The sequence below is a fragment of the Anas acuta genome, chromosome 1 (genome assembly GCF_963932015.1).
Source record: "Anas acuta chromosome 1, bAnaAcu1.1, whole genome shotgun sequence".
Taxonomy (NCBI): domain Eukaryota; kingdom Metazoa; phylum Chordata; class Aves; order Anseriformes; family Anatidae; genus Anas; species Anas acuta.
This window is the reverse complement of record NC_088979.1, coordinates 76,016,262-76,043,094: the sequence shown is the minus strand read 5'-3', so window position 1 is coordinate 76,043,094 and position 26,833 is coordinate 76,016,262. Positions and strand designations below refer to the sequence as shown.

The 26,833-nt window shown below is 38.1% G+C and overlaps 1 protein-coding gene across 8 annotated transcripts in view; it reads left to right on the top strand.

Annotated features, from left to right (window-relative positions):
• ARHGAP6 (Rho GTPase activating protein 6) overlaps positions 1-26,833 on the top strand; it is a 313,487-nt gene that overhangs the window by 271,850 nt on the left and 14,804 nt on the right. For all 8 annotated transcript variants that reach the window (XM_068682860.1, XM_068682850.1, XM_068682881.1 and 5 more), the window contains 6 exons: positions 7,769-8,025; positions 12,012-12,207; positions 14,972-15,027; positions 18,282-18,432; positions 19,528-19,676; positions 22,889-23,068. In XM_068682860.1, the coding sequence (XP_068538961.1) occupies positions 7,769-8,025; positions 12,012-12,207; positions 14,972-15,027; positions 18,282-18,432; positions 19,528-19,676; positions 22,889-23,068 (989 nt within the window). The remainder of the gene's footprint in view (positions 1-7,768; positions 8,026-12,011; positions 12,208-14,971; positions 15,028-18,281; positions 18,433-19,527; positions 19,677-22,888; positions 23,069-26,833) is intronic.

Genomic DNA, 26,833 nt, shown 5'->3' with positions numbered 1-26,833 from the left:
ACACTAAGCAGCTTTATGGGCTGGGTCCTAATCCACCAGACTTGACCTGTAGTTTGCAGCCATTTGAACTAAGTCTAGACACTGAGTGTTGAAACCAATCTCTGAAATTGTAGTTTTCAGCATATAATTATGCATCTAATTTTATGTTCACTTCTAGAGAAGTAGTTCTAGAAAAGTAGTAGTAAAACTTGTTTTTTGCACAACTGTATTGGTTGAGCACTTGTAAATAATGTTATTTTCTGCTATTATATTTCTGCTCTTTTTTTCTTTTTCTCTACCTGTATGGTGGCATTTATACTTAGTTACTTCTGAGATCTGCATTCTGTTTTTGTTCAGATAGTTTTTCTGGACATTTTGGACTTAGTAGTTGCCCACAGCAAAGATCAGCACTTTGTGCTTATTCATCCTTGTATATATTTATCTGTTTCCTGTTTTTCAGCATTGCTGTGGGAAAAAAAAAAAAAAAAAAAAAAAAAAGAAGTTCTAGTTGACTTTAGCCAAGCATTTTTAAAAATCACTATGCTGATTCTTTTAACTTGTAATTCCTTTTTTCTTCATTTACCTTCAGGCTGTTTCAAATCTTCCTCCCATCTTCCACTGCCTTATTCTCATTTTATAGGTTGAATTCCAAGATGTCTTTTGCTTTCTAAGATGTCCAAGCTCTCTCCATGTATAAAGTATTACAGGAGCATCCCCTGAGGGCAAAATACTTCAGCACTACTTGAATGGCAGAATCTGTTTCTCTCCTTCCTTCAGGATTTCTGCATTGACAGTGGTGTTGAGTTGGTCAATAAGAGTACAAAGGGCCAGGAAACCTGAAGGAATCAGGTTCCCAAGCAGATTCTGTCAACAGAGTGAAAAGAAAGCAATGTTAACTTTGTTGTTGTTGTTGCTATCAGCAAACATTAAGCAAAGATAGCCAAGATAGCAGCATATAGCACCCCACTTCTCAGTGTTTCTGTCCATGATTGTTTCCATTGTGCTTCCCTCTGCCCTACCAGGTTATTAAAGATCATCTGTCCCACCGTTATTTGCTGAGCAGACAGTTAATCCATCACTGCAGAGAGGATAAGCCACCATGAAGGTGGACATTTGTGCCATGTAGGCAGCTAGCCTGGCATACCTGGTGAAAGATAATGGGGAGGCAGCAGCATCTGCATCTCCTGCCCTGCTACATGTGTTGAGATGTGCGTGTGCCTGCCAGGAGCTGGGCTTCATATGGGGCAGCATTTCGGCAGAGTTGGAAGGCTTAGCATGATGGGCTGGGACATGAGGTCCAGGAATTCAAAGGGATGGAGTTGTAGAGCTGGCCTTTGCAAGGAAAATGTAAGGCCTCGTGTCTTGGTACTACTCATCTTCACATCTTGGCAGAGCCACACCTGCTGCCCTAAGCAATGGTCCCTATGTTGCTGAATTTTGAGGCAGAGGTAACCTCTCTCCTTTTGTGAGCTGAAACTATTAGCCTGATCTGTTCCACAGATCATTTTTTTTTTTATTTTTTTTTTTTAACAAGCATTTCTACCGTTTATTTTATAAAGAGAATATCTTCCATTACTGGGCAACCGGTCCAAAACAAACATTCTGCACTGTGGCCATGGGTGTACGCACACAAAAGGCCAAGAACATGCACTTTTTCACCCTTGCATGTCCCTGGTCCTGTAAGGAATGTCTGCCTTCCGTTTCCTTTTTTTCTTGATGACAGTGTACCATCCTGAGAGGCAAGCAGTGAGAACAGGAAGAAGGACACCAAAGTGGAATCAGGGAAGCTGATTTCCGGAACACTTTTTATAGACGAGTTATGGCTGCCTTAATGCAAAGAGCAGTCCCCTCACTTGAGCATCACATATATAAGCACGGTTTGCATACATGAATAATTCCAAATATATTGAGTTACCTATATCCCAGCCTCAGAGACCCCACATATCAGGATGAGTAGTAGCCAAGGGGTCCTGTAGTTAGGTCTTACCTGGAGTATGTGTCACGTGAAAATTCTTTTTGAATGAATAGCCTTCTGAAAGTTAATCCTCACAATCATTGGCCTGTCACCCACTGTGTGATCCTGTGTGTGGCTTGCAGCCAAAGATCACTGAGATGAAGCCACAGAGGTGGAAAAAAGGCTGCAGTGCTGATCACCAGGGATGCACAATGAGGCCGTGCTGTAGGGAGCATGAGTGAGCCTTGCATACAATTTATTCTGTTTGCAATCAGCTTTGTGTCTTCAGGTATGGACAGTTCCTGAAAAAAATGTAGGGAGGCTTTGTATACTTAGTTTTGCCTGATACTCCCTCTCCGTTAGCACTGTCATACAGTGAACCACCCTGGGGTACAGACTTGTGGAGTTACTCTGTCTGTGGAGATGCAACATCCCTCTGCCTGGTGCCTGAGACTGTTCCTCCCCCATTCCACCCCAACAGATGACTGTGCTTAAAAAACATTACTGAAGGGATATGGTACTCATTTCTTCTAGGACTGTTCTGAGAATTAATCACCTATATTTTAGGATTTATTCCAATCTGTGGAGTTTTTACTCTCATAGCATCACATTTTATTTAGACAGATCAGTTGATCTGCTAAAGTGAGAGTCTCAGCAAACTGTTATTCTTTTGAAGGCCAAGAAAGGCAAAAAGTAGAATTGAATGCACTTTAAATAAGATTGGTATCTTTATTTTGTCTTTTTTTGACAGGTACATCTGTCAAAAATTAATTAAAAGGGGGAAAAAAACTAAAACAAGTGTTTTCATTTGTTTTTACATTTGAGTGACTCACCAGAACAGGATATAGCAAAACTTGCTGGATGTAAACGAACGAAACAGGAGAGCAGCAGTCCACCCAGTTATTTAGGCAATGTTTTCAGCTGCTATCATTCAATGTCTTTGCTTTTCTCTGCCCTGCCTCCTTGTTATTTATGGCCATTGTGATTCTCCATCGTTTTGTCTACATGTGTCTCCAAACACTTGCTTTAGCTGCTGACAAACAGTACTCTGGCTGGAGGAGCAGTAAAATGTCAGTGCTGCTCAGAATACGAAATTCTCAGGATGCTCTGCATGCTGGTGGCCGGGTACTGTTCCCTTGCAAATTCACTGCTAATTTTGACGACAGCAGAAGTGGAGCGTTTCATCTGTCTGCTGCCGGCCATACATGGGTCAGCGTAAGCATGCCTCCTTGGAAAGTAAACACAAACATTCCTGAAGGAGATGCCTCTCAGAAAGGATTTCTCAGTAAGATTTCTGTTATCAGTAAGCCAGCTCCATTTTTCTTTGGTTCCAGTAAACTCCACAGGTGAACTGAGAGACCTCCTTAGAAATAACAATCACTTGTTGCATGATTTGTTGAGCAACCTTTTCCTAATGTTTCTGCGTGGAATGTAAATTCTTGACACATTCATCTGTGGGGCCTTGGCAGAGGTGCTATGTATGCTGTACTTGCTGAGAAAAAATGTAAGGCTATGGGATATGTGGTTTCTGGAATAGATGTTTGATTTTTCTTTAGTTATAGTTTGAAATTCTCAACCTTCTTCCATGTTTACTTCTCAACCATTCTCATTAAATTTAGACGTATTTCTTAATGTTTGCATTTTTTCTTCAGTAATTCAACCTATGATGATGTCAGCATGTCTTGGCATACTCTAAGGAGTGAACTGAATATACGGAGCTTCTTTTTTATTATAGTTTATTAGAAATGCGTGTGTGTTTTTTTTCAAGCTTTTTAGTGCCCCACTGTGCTATTTTCAGAATGTGTGTTATGCTCTCAAGGCAAATGAAAGTTATGTTAAGTGACATTGTGTCATATTTTGCATTGAAGTCAACTAAATAGCTGAAGAACCTCTTATTTAAAGCAAAAACAATAAAAATCAAAAACCTCTACACAGAAAAGTCAAAGTAACTGGGAAGGCCTTGTATCACTCCTTGAAGGTCAGTGAGCTTGGACTAGCTGGAGAAGGGAGTTCTGTCACAGAGCTGGTGCTGGGCACATGGTCTTATCTTCAGTCTTCTGTCAACATAGTATTTTGTTGAGATGGAGGGAGTTCTGCCTTGATTTAAAGAACCCTCCCCATTTAAATATCCCTTTTAAAAGGGACACTTTTTTTTAGTCTCTCAGCTGTCTCCCACTCCGTTTCTATCATTTAATTGTGATTAGTAGGAGTGTCTCTGTTGATCGAAGTCGCAAGGTTTCATCAGCTCCAAAACAGCATTTAAGCTGTACTAAAGGAAAAAATAAAGGCTAAGGAGACTACCAAAGTTGCTGTATTTTATACTGTTCACCTTAAAAACCTCATTACTGTCTGAAATGTAGACCTCACAGGTTCTTAATAGATTGTTATGGTTTTGGGGATGGAAGCCACAAGTTTCAACAGCAGAATCTTCAGATAAGCCTTTGAAGCTATACTTGGGCTGGATTGCATGAGGCCAAGTAAGCTAACTGCATGGGTCAACATCCTGGGTATAATCTTATGATGAGCAAAGAAAAGGATTTCTGGTCACTGAAACTCTTATTTGGTCTGGATGCGACTTTTTCTGTGAAATGCTCTTCTTTTAATTAGAAAATACTGATTTACTACCACAGAAAGATTTAGGAATGTTGCGGTTTCGATCAAAATTTTGTAGAGAAACTTTCCTCAGCTGCAAGATGGACTTTCTTGTCCATCTTTCAGAGAAATGAAGCACTTCTCCAGAGTAGCAAACTGTCTCTTGTGCCAGTAAACACTCAAAACAAAATAGATCAAAAGTCATGACATTATATGCTTCTGTTTAGCATCAACATGTGGGTCTGCATTTCCAAGATGATTGCCTGGTCTGCCAGGTTGTTTCCATTTTTTACACAGTGTTGTCTACAAAATTTCTTTTTCAGCAGTCCACTCCTCTAATTGAAAAAGTGATTGACTTTCATTGGGGTTTCAGAGAGTAACTTACTGAGTAGCTTTCTGACCATAGCACTCACATAGTAATACAACAGACTAAAATTTGAGCCTCTGCGCTAAAGAGCATTTCTTCATACAAATGAAACACCTTCAACAGTAAGGATCCCCACCCTACAGCAGCAAATAGGCAGTTGTTACTTTTACCTGGATCTTGAGGCTAGAACCTCAATCTACACAACTTACTTCTGAGTCACTGCCCCATCACACTCCCTCAGGGGTTTGCATGGTTTTGTACCACTGCAATTCCTCTGTTTTCTAACAAATCTGAAACTTCAAAAGGGCTGGCATTCACTCTAATGGACATGTCATTACCTGTCCAACAAGGAAGTTCTTGGAATTGAATACTTCTGAGGAGACCAGAGAGGGGGGAGTATAAAACATACTCCCCTCCACTATATACCACACACAAAAGTTTTGCTGGGAACTTGAGGCTGTAGCTGGTCTGTGGTGGGTGCAGCCCATTCTCTTGATTTCAACAAATGAACAAAAAGTTACTGATTTTGCCAATTTTGTAACGTAATTACCACTGCCAGCCAGCATCACTTCCATCTGTATTTAGTCTGAAAATCAGCCAGTTGGTTTTCATCCAGTTCCCAATCTCTGCCAGACATTGAGAAACTGGGAAAGTGGTTCATGTCCTCTGAGAAGGATGCCTACAGCAAAGCTCTGTGTCCTTTCACTGCTCTACAGGCATGTTGAACAAGAGCAATTAAAAACCTGGGATTCCACACCTGAGGGTTTGTGAGGAGGAACAACACTTAACCTCAAAATAGCAGCCTTTACATAACAAAGTTGGGGAGTAGGGCTATCGTAATGAAATCCATTTAATGAAGCAGTGCTGAAATCTCATCCACTGCTAATCTCATCCCAGTTGATCCCAGTGTTGTAGGATCAGTGGCATCAGCGTGATGTTGGGTATCACTGGGCTGTGTACTGCTGTCCCATCCCAATTTGAAGTATAAATGTGAGACAAAAACAGGTAAATAAGTCTTGTTTAGGATTTCATTTGGCTCAGTGGCCTTTGTCAGGAAATGTTGTAGAGGGACAGATGAAAGGGATACTGGAGGCATAATGAAGTACCTGCTTAGACTGTCAGAAGGGGAGTCATGTTGCAGATGTGTGTTTCAAGCGAGTTTTCAAAGTAAGCACATGGTCTTAAATGTTCACTGAGAAAATAATTCAAAATACTAAATATATATATATACATATATATACATACATATATAATCCTTAATCTTGTCATTTTATAGTCATACTCCACAGGGTGTAGGGGGGATGGGCTTAACTCTGGACTCCGTGAACTAGCCATCTCTGCGTTGCTTGATACTTATATGGTGATGTACTTTCTTGTCCTAAATTAAATGCAGACAGTTTTAGATGTCATTCTACTCACTGGTCACCTTCAGACTTGCTTGGTATGTGGTACTTCCTGATTTAGTTTTATCTGGTCACCAAAGTTAGTTCATGTCTTAACATTTCATGCTTCTAAAGAGCAGTAATGTTTCTCAGCAAATCAGAACAGGCCCTTGTTTCTTTCATATACTGAGATAGTAGTACCCTCACTCAAGATTCAAAAAAATATACTCTTATTTCCAATGTCTTACGTCAATTTAATAATAATTTAAACATAGACAACATTTTAAAGTGTCATCAAAGACACAGTCACACTGAATTCCGGGAGGAACTTTGGTCTTTATTCATTCAGAAGGTTGTAACAGAAGAGAGGATGAATATGTAAGGATCTTTTGTTTGCTTTTTTTTTTTTTTTATTACTTTTTAATATATAATATATATGAATATATATATATAATATATATGTATTTATATATATGTAAAAGCTTTTAATCTCTAGTGCCTTGTTTACTCCTGATACTGGCAGCTCTGAATTTGGAACCTAATAGAAGCTGCACCCATTTTCACCATGATGAATAGGCTCAGCAGCAATTCTTTTTCATTCCATTTGAATACAAACCAGTTCTGATTTGCAGTCTGGCCCAGTAGTTTTGATTCTGCTAATCTTTGGTAGGAAAAAATAAGAAACTTAATGGTGAGAATTTCAGTGTTAGATGTTGGCTGATTCACTGTGAAGCACTTTTCTGTTCTTTAAAACATTTGACCACTCTTAAATTTAAGACCTAAGTATATGCTGATTTTGTACATTGCAGTTATATTGATGTATGTATATACTCTACAGTTATATTGATGTGAAGTGGGTGTATACTACTACAAAAAGGGTATAGTTCTTGTATATAATTAAAACGTTATCCTTGAAGGCTTAGTCTGAGTAGTGGATGCAATTACAAACGCCCTTTACAGGTAGATGCACACCCTCCTGACCTGTCATGAGACCCACGCACATGCCCATACTCCTTGACTTCAGTGCCCTGCAGCATTTGTGAGAAACAATGTGGTGAAAGGGTCTGAAACATGAGAGCTGCGGCACATTTAAGCCAGGCTCACCAGTCTCAAGATTTGGTTTCCAGAGCCCCCACTGGCTATCTGCACTATCTAGATACGGCCAAAGGTGCCTGACTTCCAGTTGCTTTCAGTGGAAGTTAAGATCTGAATTAGTTCTGTTCCCAATTGATTTTCCAAGATTCTGTGTGGTATATCATTTATGATCCAACTGGAAACAGGAGTCAGATACCATGAACTACAATTACCTGGCATTTGTCCACTATTATTTTATTGTTTAAATGTTGTTATTGTTGTGCAGTCCTGTACCTCCTTGGAATTATTATATATTTAAAGAGACTTCAGATTGTTTTTCTTTTTAACAGCTTAATACTGACTTCTTTCTGTACTAAATAAATATCAGATGTTCAGTAAATATTAACTTTTTTGTTGCAGAATTTATTCCCCAGGCTTTTGGAATGCCCTTGTCCCAAGTGATTGCTAATGACCGGGCCTACAAACTCAAGCAAGACTCTCAGAGAGAAGAGCAAAAAGATGTTTCAGATTTTGTGGCCTTTCTCTTACCGTTTGGAACAAAAAGGCAGAACAAAGAGCTTTCCAGCAGTAACTCATCTCTCAGCTCCACCTCAGAAACACCAAATGAATCCACTTCTCCTAACACACCGGAGCCAGCACCACGAGCAAGGAGGCGTGTAAGTACACCCATAACATCATCGTACGTGCCTGTTGCTCTATGGAGGGTATAGGCGATGCAGAAAAAAAAAAAAACACTTTTATTTGTGGATTGTGGAATATTTTTGCATCATGTTTGAACCACGATCTTTTAAGTGGAGGCCAGCCTGATGAATACCAGAAAACCCTCACTGTAGTGATCTTTTTCTGGTGCTGATGGGAAAAGATCATATGAATGGTGTGAGTCTGTTGCAGATCTCAGTGATAGAGATTATTTAGAACTCCTCCCGCTCACTCCCTATATCTACCTCCTTATGTTTAGGTCTTTTAGATTTAATAAATTCCATCCATCTTCCACCTGATTTTTTCATCTTGAGAAGACTAAACCTGTGTGATTGATATTTATATAGATGCTTCTGTTAATTTAGCTCCATAAACTCAGAAATAAATTAACTATTAATCTGTCGTAATGTTAATAGAAGTCCTTATGGCCTAATTCAAATCCTGTCCTTAGTGGTAAATAAGTTATTGGAATACATTTGTACCAGGCCCTTAAAATAATTTTTGCATACATGCTAAGAAAATGCCTTTGGCAGCAGAACACAGTGCAGTGTTTTAGGTTGAATGTTAATCCTGCACGCAAGAAAGGTATCTGGTAGACCATTTTTTTGCAGGGTTCTGTTTCTTGCAAGTAAATTTTATGCTCTGAACTCATAGAGATTTCCAGTTTTCCAATGCTGCAGCTAGTAGCAGTATTATAAATGTTTTGTTTTGTTTTCTTTTTTTTCCTTTTTTTTTTTTAGCGGAGTTGTCCATAGGATAGAGGCTCTAAAATTATTGCTTTTTTATTTCATATTGTAGTGAAGATAAAAGTGCACAGTAAAATACTTTAGATAAAAAACCCTGTTAAGTAATCTGTGAAGGAATTCAGGATACGTGAACAGACACTGGAAAATAAAACATTTTCCTAAGATCCTAGCCTTCTTTTCCCAAGGAGAAAACCTGCTTCAGAGAAATTTGATATAGGGCTCTACAAGATGCATTGTTAAGAGGGGTAGAAGGGTGGATCTGGAGTACTGGAGTAAATTGCAGATTAAGAGAAGGTTCAAGAGCCCTACAGCCTGCCTTCTTTCCCTCTAGCTGTCAGCTGAAGGTTATACTTGAAGTGTCAACAGTCTGTCTGCAAAGAGCTGAGGGCATGATATTTCAAGATGTTTGCATTATTATAAACATGTAGTGCACATCCATTGGCTTCTCCAGACCATATGAACAGGCAGTTGTTCTCACACACACACAAGTGCAAAGTACACTTGAATATGTGTGTGAAGAGAAATCTGCCAACTTCTTTCAGCATTTGGCATAAGCACTGACAAAAAGTAGAAATTCACTGTATACACCCATTGGCATCAAAACCTGTTTTCATCTGAAAGATGATTCGTGTTTCTAGACATGGTCATTTGTTGTTCTTTTCACAAAGTGTGATACGATCTCTAACTTGTATTTGACCAGCCAGCAAGCATTAGGAACCTGGATCCTTTGTTACCTAAAAGGAATAGAGGTCCATCAGAACCAAGTTCCTAGAAGCTTTTTATGGAGCTTTGGTTTAATACCAAGATTGCAGCTTTCAAGGTGTTGAACTTGACCCATTGGTCCGTCCGTAGTCATGACGCTGCAGTAGCACAAGGTTCACTTACAGAGAAGTAAGAGTATACTAAGGTGGAGAGTAGGATGTGGAGGGAGCTACCATTTTCTCTCTGGAGTGTTCTCGGTTGCATTACTTTAACTTTATCAAGGCAAATGTTTATTTAAAAAAAAAAAAAAAAAAAAGTTGATTCATGCAATTGATGCAAACAGTTTCTCACGCAAATGCTGCACAGAGTGCAGTCCTGCCCATAAAACCCATGCTGGTGTTTTAAACTTAAATTGGAGACGTGGTTTGTAAATGTGACATTCGGGTCCTTGTAACTGTGCCATTCACTTGCCCAGTTTATTCAGATTCTGAGCTCAGCATGGTGGAGCAGGCCTGCACTTGGTATGGCCAGGTAGTGTTGTACTTTGGCTACCGAACTCAAGGTCATTCTTCCTAAAGCCAGCTCAGTGTCGCAGTTAATCCACAATTTTGATAAAGTGCCCAAGGATAATGGAGAACTGACTGTATTTGCATCTATTTTAGGGATCTGAAATCCGACTTAAGTGACTCTGTGATAATAATGATTCATGAGGTGAGGATGTTTTGCAGGCAGGGAAGGAACAGCAAGTGCAAGGTATAAAGGTGGGCAACTGTCATACAGGAGCTGCCTGGGAACTGCAGTGGTGAGGATTGTGTTAGGATTTGCAGTGCCAGTCAACTGATTTTGATGTCTGAAACCCAAAATCTTTAAAAAGGAAAGAGGAAAATAGTTCAGCTTGAAGTTCTACAAGAACGGATCACAGCCTGAGAATGTCCGTGGTTTTTGTTTGTTTGTTTTCTTTCTTTTGTTGTTTGTTTGTTTCTTTCTTTTTGACAGGAAATGTTAAGGGGAATCAAACAAATGTTTTTTCTGAGAAACACCAGAAATCAGGATTGAAGTTGCATTCCAAAGTGCCTAGTAATTGCTTAGAGATGTGGGTCACAAAAAATTATCTAAAAACTTCTCTGTGTTTTTTCCTAAGTCTTCCATGAGTTATGAGAAACAGGACTAACCCTGATAAGTTAGATGTTATGAACTGAAATGTTTTAAATTCATTTGAAATCTCAGTGGATTTCATTTGAGTTGCCTACAAGATGGAAATTTTTATAAAGCTCAGTTTTCTACATTGATGGAAGACAATAGTTCTAGAGCTTGGTAATTCCCTAGCAGTTGAACAGGTCCCATTTAACAGACATAACGATCTTGCCTACAGTCTATGAAATGCCTGTCAGCATCAGAAGATCTTGCTTTGAAGAAATTAGAGTTCTCAGCAAAGTTTTGAATGGAAATTCTACACTTTTTCATTCTTTGTTAAAATAGCATGCTGGTTACCTGTTCAGCATTTTAGGTTATGGTATCTGTTTTTTTTTTTTTTTTTTTTTTTTTTTTGTTTTTGTTTTTGTTTTTTTTTTTTCAGAAGGAAAGGAAATATTATACAATATATATATATTTTATTGAGAAATAAAAAAATGTCTTTTATTTTTAATTATTTTTATTATTATTCATAAGCCTAAAATACTTTTGCTTTGTAAGTTTAATAACAATTGATCAACCATGAGGGAAAAGGTTGTTTTGAAATAACTGTAATGTTGTGATTTGAAACAAAAATCTTCATTTTCAAGTGTGAACATTGGAAATGCCATAAACCTCATGCTGCTTTGTCCTTTACTGACTGCTTGAATCTTTGTGCTTCCCTGTAATCTAACGATAACGTTCATAGCTTTCATTGGAATATTAATGATTTTAAGATGCATGAAGTAGAATTACTGAAAAAATATCATCTCTGTACCTCCTCTGGTGAGTCTTTGTCTGTCATAATGCATTTTTATTTCAATTTCTACAGCAAATCATTTGGTAGCCAACTACTAATAATTAGCCAACTATATGTGGTGTTTGTGTAATTTTCACTGATACAATTGCCCAAAATATGGAAGAAATAGGGAATCAGGTTTAAAAATGTATATATACCTTCATGCACATAAACACCGTATGGCTGAATTGCATGTGCAAACCCTGACTCATCCTTGTCCTGGAGTATAGCCAGTCTTCTACAATAACGAAAAAGTGTGCCAAATGAATGTAAAGCATTTATTTTTTTTAGTGTCTAATTTGTATTTCTTGTGGTTTGGTAATAATAGCATTGTTACTGTCCTGATTTTTCCATCCATTACAGTGGTATTAGAACTTGACTATTTTATGAAAGCAGCATAACAAAGTGTATATTTATATTAGTTCATTTAAAATAGGGAGACATTTTTTTTTCTTTGTCAGATGAAGTAATGTGGCCTTTAGGTTTCTCCAGCCATATTGATTGTCCATGCATGTGTATTTTACAGGGTGCAATGTCTGTGGACTCTATTACTGATCTTGATGACAATCAGTCACGGTTGTTAGAAGCTCTCCAGCTCTCTTTGCCAGCAGAAGCCCAGAGCAAGAAAGAAAAAGCAAGAGATAAGAAACTAAGCCTGAACCCAATTTACAGGCAGGTTCCCCGGCTTGTAGATAGTTGCTGCCAGCACTTGGAAAAACATGGTAAGAATATCTCATTTTCCCATGAGTGGCAGATGTATTTTTACTATAGTATAAATAAACGTGTATTTTGAGAAACAAGTGTATACTTAAAATTGCAAGGACATCTTTGAAAGTCAGACACTTTCCCTCCTATTTTGCCTCTTGCTAAAGATCCTGTCTCACAAGTAATTACTTAGAAGATGATTTCCTCCCAAACAGAAGACCTGTGTTATAAGTTTGCAAACTGGCCTGTTCAGCATGAAGGAAAAGACTTTCTTGGAAGTCATTCATCCAGTAATGGAGTGCTCAGCTCTGCAAGAATGAATCTTTACACCCCACAGATTTACCCATACAGTGAGAATGAAAGCCTGAAATGTGCGAGCCAGTCATTCTTACCAGCCAGTGGATCTTAAGATACAAAAGCTAAATGAACAGTTTATGCTACAGTGCAAGACTTAGCTAGAAACAACATTTGAAAATAGAGGTTTAGAGAAACAAAAAAATCCCACACTAAATTATATTAAGCTCCAAGAAGCATTTTCCTGTTCACTACAAGGCTTTCAGGCTGCCTACCCTGTCCCTGGCTTGAGTCCTGCTGACCAGCCTCAGGCTCAGTCCTGCTCTCTCTGAAGGGAATTATAAAATTGTGCCAATATTCTTCTTGTGTCTTCATGATCATTCAGACGCAAACCTCCCACCAGCTTTCTGTAATGCAGAAACAATAGTTAATCAAGGTATCTGTTCAACATCTTTCCCAATATATCTTTGTCTTGTAAAGATTTTTCATGAGAATTGAAATAACTTGGCCACAGCAAGACAGACTTATCACATGACCAGATGATAAACAAACCATTAAGTACTGGTGACTGCAACACCAAATGATGCATTTGATGCCTAATGTGACCAGAAAGAAGTCATTTACTGACTCTGAATGAAAGGCTTTTGCAGATGAGGGACTGCAATTTAGACAACAATGCTAAGCTTTTACAGTACATAATTGAAAACCATGTTGCTTACAAATATATAAAGGAAAATGATGAAAGCAAGTCATTGTTAGCCTTTTACAGAGAGGGGATATCATGGTTGACAAATACAGGGATCATTAAGTTTAAGATGAATGACTTTCATGCCTTTTAGTAAGGTTAGCTGAGTTCAGAGAACATTAAAATGTCTGAGTCAGCAAAAAGAGACATCCAGCTGAGGTTCCTTTGGATACTGTGATTTAATGTCACTTAAACGTTAGTGATGAAGTGCTTAATCCTCTTAACCCACTGAAATAATGAAGATACTTTCCTATGCAACACTTTTTTACTAAAATGCTTGCTTTATATTAAAAGTTCCTTTTAAATAAAACTTAGGACGTTTCTTTGTGCATTTTCTAAGAGTACACTGTGGTACCCAATAATCAGAAATAATTTGGAGCAAATATTGATGTTCTTCAATTTTCAGTTTAATCCACAGAAGTATCTGTGGATTACAGAAGTATATAATTTTAAAAAATAAAAGATTATTTTTTTTTAGCCATAAAGGCCTTTGGCCTAGTTCTTCTTCTCTGCTGTCCCTGGGATCAGGTCCCAGAGTCGTAAAGGTTTGACTTCCTTCAGGCCCTTAGAGTAAAACAAATGCTGCATGTTTGTGCAGGAACGAGCTTCCAGTTTTTGCTCAATATGAGTATCTCCATCTCAGATGATTCCCTGCCAATGTTCCTGGGTTTACTAAATTCGTTCTGTGTTGTTCTATCAATTCAACTTTCTGTTAACCGAAAACAGAAGAATTTTTGAAGAGGGGTGCCATGTTGAGACTAAAAGCTAAAAGGCAGAATCCAACCTGATTTTTTTTCTGATGAGAATCTGCAGCTCCACATACTGTGGAGCTACACATCTTCAGCAAGTAGTGTAGCCTCATGGCTGTTATGGGGGGGGACAACATTTGCTTTACAAGGCTATTTTACATTTCTTGTATGTCAGTAGAGAAGATGAATATTTCTGAGTAGCCTTTGTTAGACCATAAATTTTTCAAAGCTTAGACGGTCTCATCCTTTTTGGAAATGATGTCTAGCTCTATAAAATGATGCCATATACACAGCTGTTCAAGCCTCTAAGATTTCCACTTACACTCTAATTGCTAAAGACTGTGGCACCTCTAAGATGAATTTTAATCTCAAATATTTCAGTTGCTGTTACTTGACGATATGTGTCCATTCATCAACCACATATTATTTATTTGATATTCCAGTAGTATCTACAAGGATAGAAGAAGGTTTGAACTGATTTCTCTTGGAATAGCAGGCAACAACTTATTTACATCTCTTTGAAGGAAAACTTCATATTGGTAGGCACTATACAGCCAGCTGGTAAAACCAAACACCATCTACTTCCCAAATCCAAAGACACAGCTCAGTGTTCAAGTATTTAGATATTTTATTGCCTGTTTCCTTCGATGGCAGTCCTGGAAGAGCTGCCTCAAAACACTGAGCCATGTCTTACTGTCAGCATTACCTCTGTCCCTCACACAATAGTAGTGGCACTAAGAAGATGGCATCAAGAGAAATGTCACAGAGATGCCATTTGCAAGCTTGGTAAACTACACTGAGTTGCTACTTGTACCAGGGATTTTGTCTCAGTGTGGTAAGTATAACCTTGTAAAGAAATAAGTTGTGTGTTTTTTTATCGCCTTTTTTTCTTACTCTTTCAAGTACACACATAGCCCAGATTGCTTTGAGTCAATGCAACTTTCAGCAGAAAATCATACAATAAAACAGTTGTCTGATGTGCTCTACTTGCAGGTCTCCAGACAGTAGGAATATTCAGAGTTGGAAGTTCAAAAAAGAGAGTAAGACAGGTGAGTAGATATGGATATTCTTTTCCCTCATCAGGTAAGGTACAAATAACCTTACTGCTTTCCATTAGGTGATTTCTTCCCAGTCCTTCACCCAGAGAACTTCAGACTTCCTGTGTTAGTGACTTTATTATGTTTCTTGATAGCTCATAACAGGACATTTTTAGTCTTCTTTAACACTTGGTGAAATCCTTCTCAGGATCTCAACAGATTAACAATCACTGTATGTTTTGCTCCATTGAAGTAGCAAAGGGTTGGATATCCAAATAGCCTACCGTGATGAAATTTTCCAAAGGTTTCATTGTCAGGAAAAAGAAATCTTGGCTGCTTGTTCATCTCAGAAACAGCAGCAGCTCCCAAAGTAAACCAAAACTGTAAATCTTTTTCAGAAAACTTACAGTATGAAGAAATATGAAAGTACAGAACAATCTCTTTGACCCTCGGATTGCTGTTCCCAAACATCACCTTTCTTTTACCCGTTCCACTTTAAGGTCAGAGCAGACCCATCCAATTCCTAGTCTCAGCCAAATGTTGAAAAAGCAAAGATGGTGTACGGTTAGGTTCCACAGACAAAGTCAGAAGTGGGTGTTTCCTCAGCCTAGCTCTTGCATTGTTATTCCCAGAAGCTGGGAATACATGTTGAATTAGAACTGTAGACAATAGCGCTTAATGGTTGTATGATGCTTAGAGAGAAGACAAAAAGTTATGGTAAAATACCCCTGCTAGGAACTTTAAGACCAAAAAGACAAAATAGAAAAGAGCAAAAGAAAGCTTGGCTGCATCTAATCCCAGGAATAATGGTTCTGTGATGCAAAAATATACAACATAATGATTGGCTTTCTTTGGAGAGTTATGATGAATAGATAAACTGTCTTGATTCTGGCTGGCAGAACAGTATAACCTGCTGATTAGTAGTTTACTCTCTACCAGTTAATACTGCTGTGTGGATGATATACCATGAAGTTGAAAACACTCATGGTCTGCAGACACAGTTAGATCAACCCTGTACTAGAAAAAATATTGAAAAGTAAGTTGCCTCTAATTTGCATTACAAGTTTTGACGTCAAAACATTTATTATTCAGGGATGAGTACAATTGCATCACACCTCTGGGAGAAAGCAGGGAGCTTATATCACTTGCTTGTAACCTAAGCCTTACTTCAAACATAACTAACCTTTCACCAGTTTTTCTTTCACTTTGTTTTCAAAAGCTAAGGAAACCAAGAGATTTGGGTATTTATGTATTCTATTACAGGGACTAATTTATTGAATTAGATGAACTAATTTATTTTATTAAACAACATGGATGCATCAGCTTGGCCCTTGCAGCTACAATAATAAATGCTGTCAACATGAACACATGGGAAAGTCTGGATTCAATTAAAATTCCATTCATTTTCTGAACCATGGAAAGCCAAACCCAATACTCAGATTTTGGTGTGCTTTCGCAGCTGTTCATTAGTTTTTCTTGTACAGAAAGCAGGCATAGTTTTGTTTCCCTTCCTCCCCCCGGTTAGAAAATGTCCTATTTCAACTGTAGTCTGTTGCTGTAAATACATAAATAAATGAGTGCATGTGCCAGCAGATTTTTTTATTGGTGAGCAGGAAGGGAAAATCTAGAACATGTCTATTACAAACCACCTTAGAGCTTTTTCACATTTAGTGGGGTGCAGGACCGAGGCTCCTGAGCTGGTGCTGAATCAAAGTCTGGTATACCCAGGTGCCAGGTACTAGCTTGTGCCCAGAAACCATACAGTTGCATGAGCAGAGCATAACTGCTGAGCTTAGGGAGGGCAGGCCTCTACACTAGTCTGGGTGCATGGAGGACAGCTGTGCTGGTGAAGCTGCCAGACCCCAAGGCTGAAGAGCGGCATGGCTGGAGCTGTGCTTTCCTGTCCCTCTCCCAGCAGGGATGTCCCCAGCTCTCACGTGTCCAGTGGATGCGGTAGTTCACTGGGTGTATTTATCAAAAGTCTGCAAATATTCACTGTGAAGGAAGTCTGAGAGACCTACGGTTGACGTGGAAATGTACTGCTTTTTAACCATTGTGATACCTGGGCCTGAAACATGGCTGTGTTCCACCAATGATTATTTGATATTGTGCTAATTAGGACAATCCATTTAGGCCTCTGAAGATAATGGACCAGAAGAGCTTTATATTCAAGGCTATACTAGCAATTCGTGATTCAGACAGCTATTTGGGAAGTCCAAATTCTTGGTGCAGTGCTAATCTATTTCCTCAGTTGCCTTGGGGCAGTATCTGTGGGGGTAATCTTCTGGATAGAAGTAATTTGTGGTGCTCCACAGTGATGTTCCATGTTTGCCATCAGTCTGAAGAGCAGACATGATCTGAGAATTAAATACCCAACTCAGTACTGGAAAACATTTGGCTACAAAACAGTGGGCAAAAACATAATGATGAATAAAGAAAAAAATCTGGTCTTCATACTGTAATTGTTCATTATTAATAAAGACTAATTTAATAACAATAATAACCCTAATAAATTAGAAAGGAGGCTCTATTTTTTATAGAATGCCTTTCATGCTCATTATGATGGCACGAATTATGTAGAAAATATGGGGATTTTCTACCTTCTCTACCTATTCTACATATACACATAACATAGATTTGCCTGTAATCAAGATTTTCCTCAGATTATCACACATAGTTTGCTTGTGATTTACCTTCTTTCTTCCTTTTTGAAGTGCATTTAATAATCCTGGTAAAGCAAGCTGATATCTCAAATTTCCTTGTGTTTAGTAAGATTTATAATTATTCCCTGAAAGGATATATTATGACACCTCATAGTATTAGCAAAGATATGAAGTATTCCCAGGAAATAGTTTTAAAACATCTTGAACATTTCAAAAATAACAAAAGAGTAAAGGATAGAGCTCTCAACCTGAAGAAAGTATTCTGCTATGGGTGGTGGGAAGTCTCTTCAGAAAGTAAGGCATCTATATTTTCGAAAGGCATATTGGATATGGGAGAGGGATTTCTTCTGCCTCTGGGAAGTTTGATGCCTTTGACTTACACACAGTTTTGTCTGGAAAAAAAAATAGAAATACCTCATAAAGGTATTAGCGTGGTGTTTGTTATCTCCCTAATAATGATCACTTAGAAGTGAATTATATATTCAGCCTTACCAAAAACCATTTCTGCAATCTGGAAAGTGAAAATGGTCACATCTTAAAAGACCTTCTATGCTGGAATATGCTAGTTAAGTGACTAAGATTTTGTGTCATGATTTTTTTCAGTTACGTGAAGAGTTTGACCGAGGCATAGATGTCGTGCTGGATGAAGAGCACAGCATTCATGATGTTGCTGCTTTATTAAAGGAATTTCTGCGTGATATGCCTGACCCGCTTCTCACTAGAGAACTTTATACACCTTTCATCAACACACTCTGTGAGCTTTGAAGCATCTTTATTTACTGATTTTTGATAAGCTTGTTTGAATTCTATAATCTCTACTAACTGTATTGTGTTTTCTGTGCATTTAATACTCTAGCCTTGATTTACTTCAAATATTTATATATATATTTATATTTATAATTTGCTGGTGACTTTCCTTGGTTTTCATACTGTATTAATCCAGAGAACCAGAACAGAGATTTCACATATATCTATTAATACCTATTTTTACGTTGGTATATATGATAGAATTAATGTTCCTGGTATCTCAGCACTGTGAATGCTCTTAGTTTTTGTTGCTATTCACTGATCAAAATTATGGTCTGGCTTCAAAAGCCTAGCTTCAAAAGTTCAAGTTTCATGGTGGTAGTTAATGGCTCTCAGAACATTGTATTAAATAGTCCCAAATGTATTGGCTTATGCTAAAACCTGGGTCCAGTCTCTCAAAGAATTGGGAAAATGTAAAGTTTGACCATTCAGGCTTGAACTGCTGCTTGGTATGTTCTTCAGCTTCCTTCTAGCCTTCATGTCTGAGATCCTGACTTTATCTCACCTTTGTCTCTGGCTACCATTGCATTTTAGGTGGTTGAAGTGTAGAATGTCCTTGGCATTTCTATCTGCTTTTCCAGTTTCCCAGACTCTGTAAGATGTGAAATTGTGAAGAAAAAAAAATAATAATAAAAAAAATTATAATGCCAAAGCATAAACTTTACTGGAATGCTTCCAAAGGGTGCCCTGTAAACCCATAACTATACCAAAATGAATGTAATAAGTAGAAAATTACACATAATTTTTGTGTTCAGTGACAGTGATGGAGTATGCAGCATGGATTTTGCTCTCATAGGCTGGGAGAAGAGCCTATGAACCTATAAGCAAAATGTTGACCAACCAAAGCAAAAATCCCATAAGAATATTGTTATGCTTTTGGTATTTCCTTGAAGTGTTTTCTCTTTTTCTTCTGATGTTACGAGGAAAATTATCATTAAACAAAGCTATTCTTATGCCTTCCTTTGGGCTGGGAACAGTATATTTGTTCTGATTTTCGGTTAGTTGGAGTACTTTTCTTAGAATGTATTTTTTCCCCTCTTAGTATTAGAGCCAGATGAACAGCTAAGCACCTTACAGCTTCTCATTTATCTCCTACCTCCCTGTAACTGCGATACCCTACACCGACTGCTGCAGTTCCTCTCCACAGTGGCTGGCCACGCAGAAGACACCACAGACAAAGATGGCCAAGAGGTAAGTTCCAAACAGTCATGTCCTTTGACTTTGCTTAATTACGGGTCTCAAAAGAGATCTTTAAGGCTGTGAAATAACAATGTGACATACCCCTGAAAAATGAGGGAGATTTTTTATTCTTGTCCACACATTTGATATTTAGTTTTTTACTACATTCTTAGCATGAGTTTAATTTTTATATGACTTAATCAGTAAGGCATCTAGCACTTTCTCTGGGAGATGCACAACATTATAGGCGTTGTTGTTAAGACTATTTAATGTTGTCCATCCTTTTTCCACCTTTGTTTTTTCCTGTTACATTCTATGGAAAAAATACAGCCCTCTTCTCCATAGAAAAGTGTCAGGCATTCAAGAGTGTGCTTTTTCATTCTTTTTTCATTCTCTGCTTTTTGCTTTCTTATATGACTTTTGGACATAGTTAAATTCTTTTTTCTCTTAGTTTCCTTGTGTGAATTGTGTAGTGAAGAATAAAAAAATGAAGGACAGGTGCACTTCTAACTGTTAGACCTAATCACCAGTTGGAGTCAAGGTCCATCATTGCCTGTTCTCATAATGGCCTCCCTACTGTTGCATTCTGGAACAAATTCAGTGGAGAGACTGTACTGCACCCAACCCCAGTGACAAGAATACCCATAGCTGCATTGCTTAGGTGTACTTCTGAGCATTGACGTGTGCATCTAAGACAGTCACACTACAGAAGATCTGAAAATCCAGGTTTCCCATTTTCTCCCAGGAAAATATTTGAACTAGTGGGCTGCTCTGCAAAAGGCAGCAACTCTGTTTTCTTTGAATGAGAAGGATGCAGTCAGACACTTCTTGACAAAATTGTACCAGTTTTTCTGTGGAAGGGACTTCCTTGTCCTGTGGTCTGTAGCAGAGAGGTTCTGAGGTTACTTCTGAGATGCTGCTGAAACACCTGGAGAAGAGTCTTCCAAATGGAAAACTGCTGACTTCTTTGGACTCTTTTTGGACTTGGTTGCTATTCAAGAATAGGCACTTTGAGTTTTGCTGAATTTCTGCCTGAAGTCCTAACTTCAAATGTGCTACATGTGACTTCAGGACCTTTTTCAGTTTAAATCCCTTTCAAATGCTGTTATTTTTGTCTTCAGCAATAAGCTGATAGACAACTAAACCACTATAATGAAAGGCATTGGAAAAGAGCAGCCTGTAACAGTTTTACTGTACTTACAAACATAGTGCATATAAGCTGGCTAAGGCCTTGGTCCCTTTGGTCCAGCAAAGAGTTCTCTCTCAGTTGAGGAATGTACCCGAGAGGATCTTATTGCAGGACTGATGCTGCTTAAGAGAGTGGGCTTGGCAAAACAGCTGTAGTGAAGGAATTTTCATTCCCCTTAAGAGTACATCAGCTCTGCTACAGGTATTGCAAGGCAAATTTATGAAAGTCACCTTGGCAGTATTGTAAGCATCAAGAATATTACATGCAATTGTATATCTTTTATAGGCAATAGAGTATTCTATTCATAATTACTTAAGCTATTCATTAATAATTAAGTGAATAAAAGCATACAGGGCAAAAGATTGTATTTTGCTATCAGTGGAAAGAAGACGTGTGAGCTTTGGCACACAGGCTCTTCTCCATTATGTCTTTCGAAAGCCCTTCTCTCATGAAGATGAAGACAGACGACGAACTTTATTAAAATGACTCATCCAGCTTATTTCAGTTGATATGTTTACATCACTTTTTAAGGGATGCCCCGAGACTGCCCTTCAGAGAAGACTCACTGTTTGTGCAGACAGCCTGCACATGCTGATCCAGGCACAGCCAGAGGCTACCCCTGGCTCTCTCAAGACACCATGTGCCCACGCATCCTTGGTGGATCACTACTCTGATCACCCAAAAAACAGCTGGGTGCGTGGTGGTGTGCAATAGGGGGTGTTTAAACACAGTCATGCTGGAAAAAGTGATAACATGTTTGTTATGACTGTCCACCATGCACCTACTTGGTGCAGATGTCTTTGCAAGATTAAGTAGTGATAAAGGGAAAAATTGTTGTTGTTGTTTTTAACTATCAGCTCTGTGCTATTTAGTTGAGCTTTAGTTGTTTTGTTTTGCTTAAAAAAAAAAAAAGGTGTAGTGAGTAGACAGTTGTAAATTCAACTGGAACATTCAGCAGATGCCATGTTATAAAAAAAAAAATATATATATATATTGCTTTGAAAGGATTAATTTTGTCCCACTCATTTCTTGAAATGCTATTTTCTGCCTCTTTTTGTGCCTCATTCTGACCTTTTTTAAAATTAATTTGTTCAGATATAGCTGAAAAAAATAACTCATATGATATTGTTTGTTCTTTTAAAAAAGCCTCACGTTTTACTGGTTCAGCTATCAAAATTCACTCGCAGTCTTATGTAGTCAAACTGCTGGCATCATTTTCTGCATTCCCAGAATGGCAACCAAGTAGAGATACAGAGAGAAGCACATGACCCCTGCCTTTTGCTCTGTTAAATGAATAGAATGGGAAAAAAGTAGTCTACTCACAAATTTGACATGAAAATACTGATTTAATAACCTCTATGACATGTTTTTCATATAGTTGCTGTCTAGTGTAGTACTTGTTCCTACCCTTCTACTTCCTCCAAAATCAGGTTACACTTGCTTCTTTAGGCACAGAGTTGTAGATGCAGAAGAAAGTAAAAAACAAAACCACAAAAAAGTAAATATTCAGTGTGTTCTCAGAAACAAGCAAAAAATCAGGAAAATAGTAATAAAAATAATGAGCATGTTTCTCAAGTATCCAAACTGTTTAACTTTTTAAACTTGGAAAAGTTGGCTTTTCTTCACTGTATCTGTTTCATATCATGATTGCCTGTTGAAAAAACTAACAATTTGTAGTATTGTGTCTTAAGAGACAGTAACGAGGTAAGAAAGTGAAGTGGGAGGCGATATCTCCAAGTTCAGAAGTACACCACTGCTGACCTGCCAGGGAATTAAAGCAGGCAGCACTTTCACCTTCTTCTCCAGTCCATTTGAAAATTTGTCAAGAAAATCCACAGTGCTTGTTGTGGAGATGTCCAAACAAAGTGTTTCCACATTTCTGAAAATGGTTAAATTTTTGATTAGCGCTTGTTTTTGGTTTTAATGAATGAACCATCTGTCAAATGTTTTGTCTGCATGTATTTGTGTATATACATAAATCTCTGGATAAATTAGATCCTGGGAGACCCCACCTCCTTTTTATTCTGTTTTCTAGATTACTGGGAACAAAATGACATCACTTAACCTGGCTACGATCTTTGGCCCTAACCTGTTGCACAAGCAGAAATCTACAGACAAAGAATTCACAGTTCAGAGTTCAGCTCGAGCTGAAGAAAGTACTGCTATCATAGCTGTTGTACAAAAGATGATTGAAAACTACGAAGCCCTTTTTATGGTAGGTGGATGTTTCTTTCTGTGACTTCTAGGCATTTTTAAGTTAAATGAGGAAATACCTGGTTGGCATTAAAATAGACAAGGATTAAATAAACTGTGGAAACAACATTCAATTAAGCTCGACTAGTATTAGTAAACAAAATAGTCTTCCGTCAAGGCAAATGCTTTGCAGAAAGCGATAATACTGAAAATTTGTACTTATACCTTTCCAGGAACTGTTCCTATGTCAGTGAGAATATTATCTTACTTAATTATCTTCCTCTGTATGTAGAAATGAAATGATGGAATTGTTTATTCAATCGTATGGTAAATAATACATTATTATTGCTCATTAGTTTTCAAGACAAGACTGAAAATGACCTTTCATCTCACAGGTTTAGAAGTCAGGGAGCTAATTTTTCTACAGGGATAAGAGATCCTTGGTTAATTTAAGGAACAACTTCCCTTATCAAAGATTTTCTTGTTGGTCACATGGAGAGGAAGGACAAAGCTTTTTTATTTGTCAGTGGGATAAGAGGAGTAATGCATAAATGTGTGCTGTTCTTGAGTACTTCTCTGTTCACTTGCTGAAGCAAGGAGGTTCTTCATAGAAGGGATGGTGACCTTGGACTTGAACATGTTTTGGCCAAATAATTCCTACATACTGTTGCCTACTGAAGATGCAGCTTAGTTAAATTACACTGGTAAAGCCTAGCAGTGACCTGGTCAGTTAATTCTCTGACCTTATCTTTTTTTCTGTCTATGAAATCATAGTTCAGTTTTGCGTGATTTGTGCCTGAGGCAGAGCCCTAGTCCAGGATATCGGAAGCCAGTCAGACCTAGTGGTGGGCACCGCCCTGTCTTCACTTTAGTAGACATAAATATCTTAACAAAAAAAGATTACTTGGAAAGGTGAAAACAGTTTTGTTTGTTGTGTCTTGAAACTAAGCAGCACTGTATATACTGAGGAGATTAGTTTCCAGCACAGGAGAAGGAATGCTGTGGAAGACCTCCTTTAGTGTTTCAGCAAAGCTGGGTGCTGGATACAGTATTGGTGGGAGATGATGGACAAGATTGGATTGTGGGAGTGTGGGAGTGGTGAACACATGGTACTGTAAGGAGAAGGTGTCTACCAGATTTCAACAGGGATGAAAGCATGACAAAGCAATGACGAGCACCGTCTATTGATCTTATCCTGAGATTAATTTCTTTGTGGTTTTCTCATCTTTTCTTTAACATTGTGTTGCCTTTTATTACATCCTTTGCTTTATTTATATTCTTGTTCTAGTGAGGTGCTCTCTCTCTCTCTTTCTCTGTCTCCTCTTTCCACCACTTCAACCCCCTACCCAGTTTGGGGAAACTTTAGGTGCTAGTTTTACTTCCACAGCACAAAAAGAAAGTGACAGAACTGCACTCTTGTGAGCAGTTCTGCTGGCCCAGAGCGTGGATGGCACTAACAAGGTTAAAATAATATTTGAATAAGAATACTTGCAATATTAGAAACATACATGTACTTACTGTTGTTTCTCTTTAAGAACACTTCACAGCACAGTGACATCTCAGCACATCGTACTTCAAGCTCATGTCCAGACTTTCAGTGTGGAAAGAGTGGGGCTTAGGATAAGACTAACCTACATATGGTCTCCTTTCATTTTGACAAATTTATTCCCTTTCCTCATCAATGCTTGCATTTTTTGCTGAAGATTAAATGCAATGATGGAAAAAAAAGAGAAGTTCTCTTTTGTTTTCTAGAGCAGTTTTTCAGATTGTGGAGAGAGATTAAAACCAGATTTAAAAATAAAAGGCTATCTGCATGTGAGAGAGAGGCAAACCTGTCTCAGATGCTCTCCTGAAAGCTGAAATACACTGATGTGAAATTACAGAAGTGCCTAACAGATGAGCATCTCTGAGTGCTTTTACTCTTCCCATTGCCATAGTTTAACAAACAACCTGGCAAGTTCTGCCTGTTTTCTGGACTAATGTCTAGACTTGCATGTGATATTTGATTTGTAGGATTGTGTCAAATTGCTCATGGTTGCTTTTTTATAAAACTTCTATGAGAGTTTGCTGTCAACTTTTCATGTTAGCATGAAAAAATTAGGCAGCACAGGGAGACTTTTTGCATTCTGAAGATAATAAACCCAGAGCATCCTTTGGTAATTGATGCACGGAAAGGAAAAGACCTGTACATTACATTGTACTGGAACTCCAATCATTTGAAATCAGGCAGCAAGCAGTTCATCTTCCAAACCCACAGGAGTGGAGCCAAACCAGGAGTGTTGTTTATACTTGACATTTGTGCTACTTAAAAAAAGAGAAACATCTGGACTTGAGGATCCAGCTACAGCTATAACATATAGCATATTGATGCCAAGGTGGTTTTGTTCTTTTTTTTTTTTTCTTCTTTCTGTTGTATATGGGGAAGTTATAAAACTCCAGTTGACTTCAGCATCGAAACTGAAGCCCCATTTGTGAAAGAAAACATAGGAATACAGCACATGCTATGTAGTTCATATCAGAATGACTCTGACTTATCAGTGAAATGCTCTGTTTTTTGGAACAACTTGGGATTATCAAGGTCTGTTTTTATTCCTAAAGCAATTACCATTAACATCATTAATATGCAAACATGTGAATTCAGCATAAAAGATGCTGACCTTGCTGTTAAGTCCCTGATGTTAAGGTCCTTAATATCCAATTCCTATCAATTTCAGTGAGTCTCAGGGATGCATAAGTACGTATTGTGGGACTGCTTTTTGCTAGTCTCTGAACAATGCCCAGAAATTGGATTCAGGGAGACTGAACATGACCACACTTTGCCTCACTGGCTTTAGCTGGGCATGAAGGATGAATTTATGCATTTAACAGCTCAGTCATGCATTTATATCATCCAGTACCCAAATCCATCTCTGCTGCAAAGAAGAGTGTCTAACATAGTGTCTGAAATTTATTGTTTTTATTGTTAGAGGCTACTATGGCCTCCCCACTGAGGAGGCAGTCATATAGCCTCTCTGTGCCAACTCAGTAGACAGGGATGGCACAAAGCAAAGACTACAAAGGTTCCTTCACCCTTCTGTGCCTCAGTAGCTGTGATACCCAACCTTAGAATCTCAGAACATCTCTGATTGTACAGGACATCTGAGAGCGTCCAAGCCCACTGATCAGTCCAGGTATGTGATCAGCAGGTGCAAAAACTGTTATTTCAGCAGAGCCTTGTTTTCCCGTGTGTATTTACCCTTGTCCATGAACTTCAGGTTCTCATCCATCTACTCAGACATAATTGCCAGTTAAGCAGTTATTTCAATAATAATTATTTCAGCTCTGTAACATCTTCTGAAGATACCTATTTAGTAATTCTCTAAAAATTTAAATTGACACTTACATGAATATCATTTCTACACTTGCGAGTTAGTTAACCAAATTGATTTAAGTTGCTTCACAGGAGGAAACCCCAAACCAAACAACTAGCAAAGGAGACCATCGGTACAAATCCAGTTAAAGGATCATAGATTGGTGTGCCCCCATTCATGCAGATAAAAGTCCTATAACTTGATTAAGTGTTAAGTTTGGGTTTTGTACATTCTTTCAGTGTGTTGGAACTTTTTTCAGTTTTATTTTTATGAAATGAAAGACTGCTTGTAAGTCATGGAAAATATATTTCTATTTTTTCTGACAAAGTCAGTAAATTATTAAATGTATAGCAACTTGATACTAAGGTGAATAGTTACATACAAAAAGACATGAATTCTGCTTTTCCCCCAGATTTTATCTGGAGTGAAATCTACTG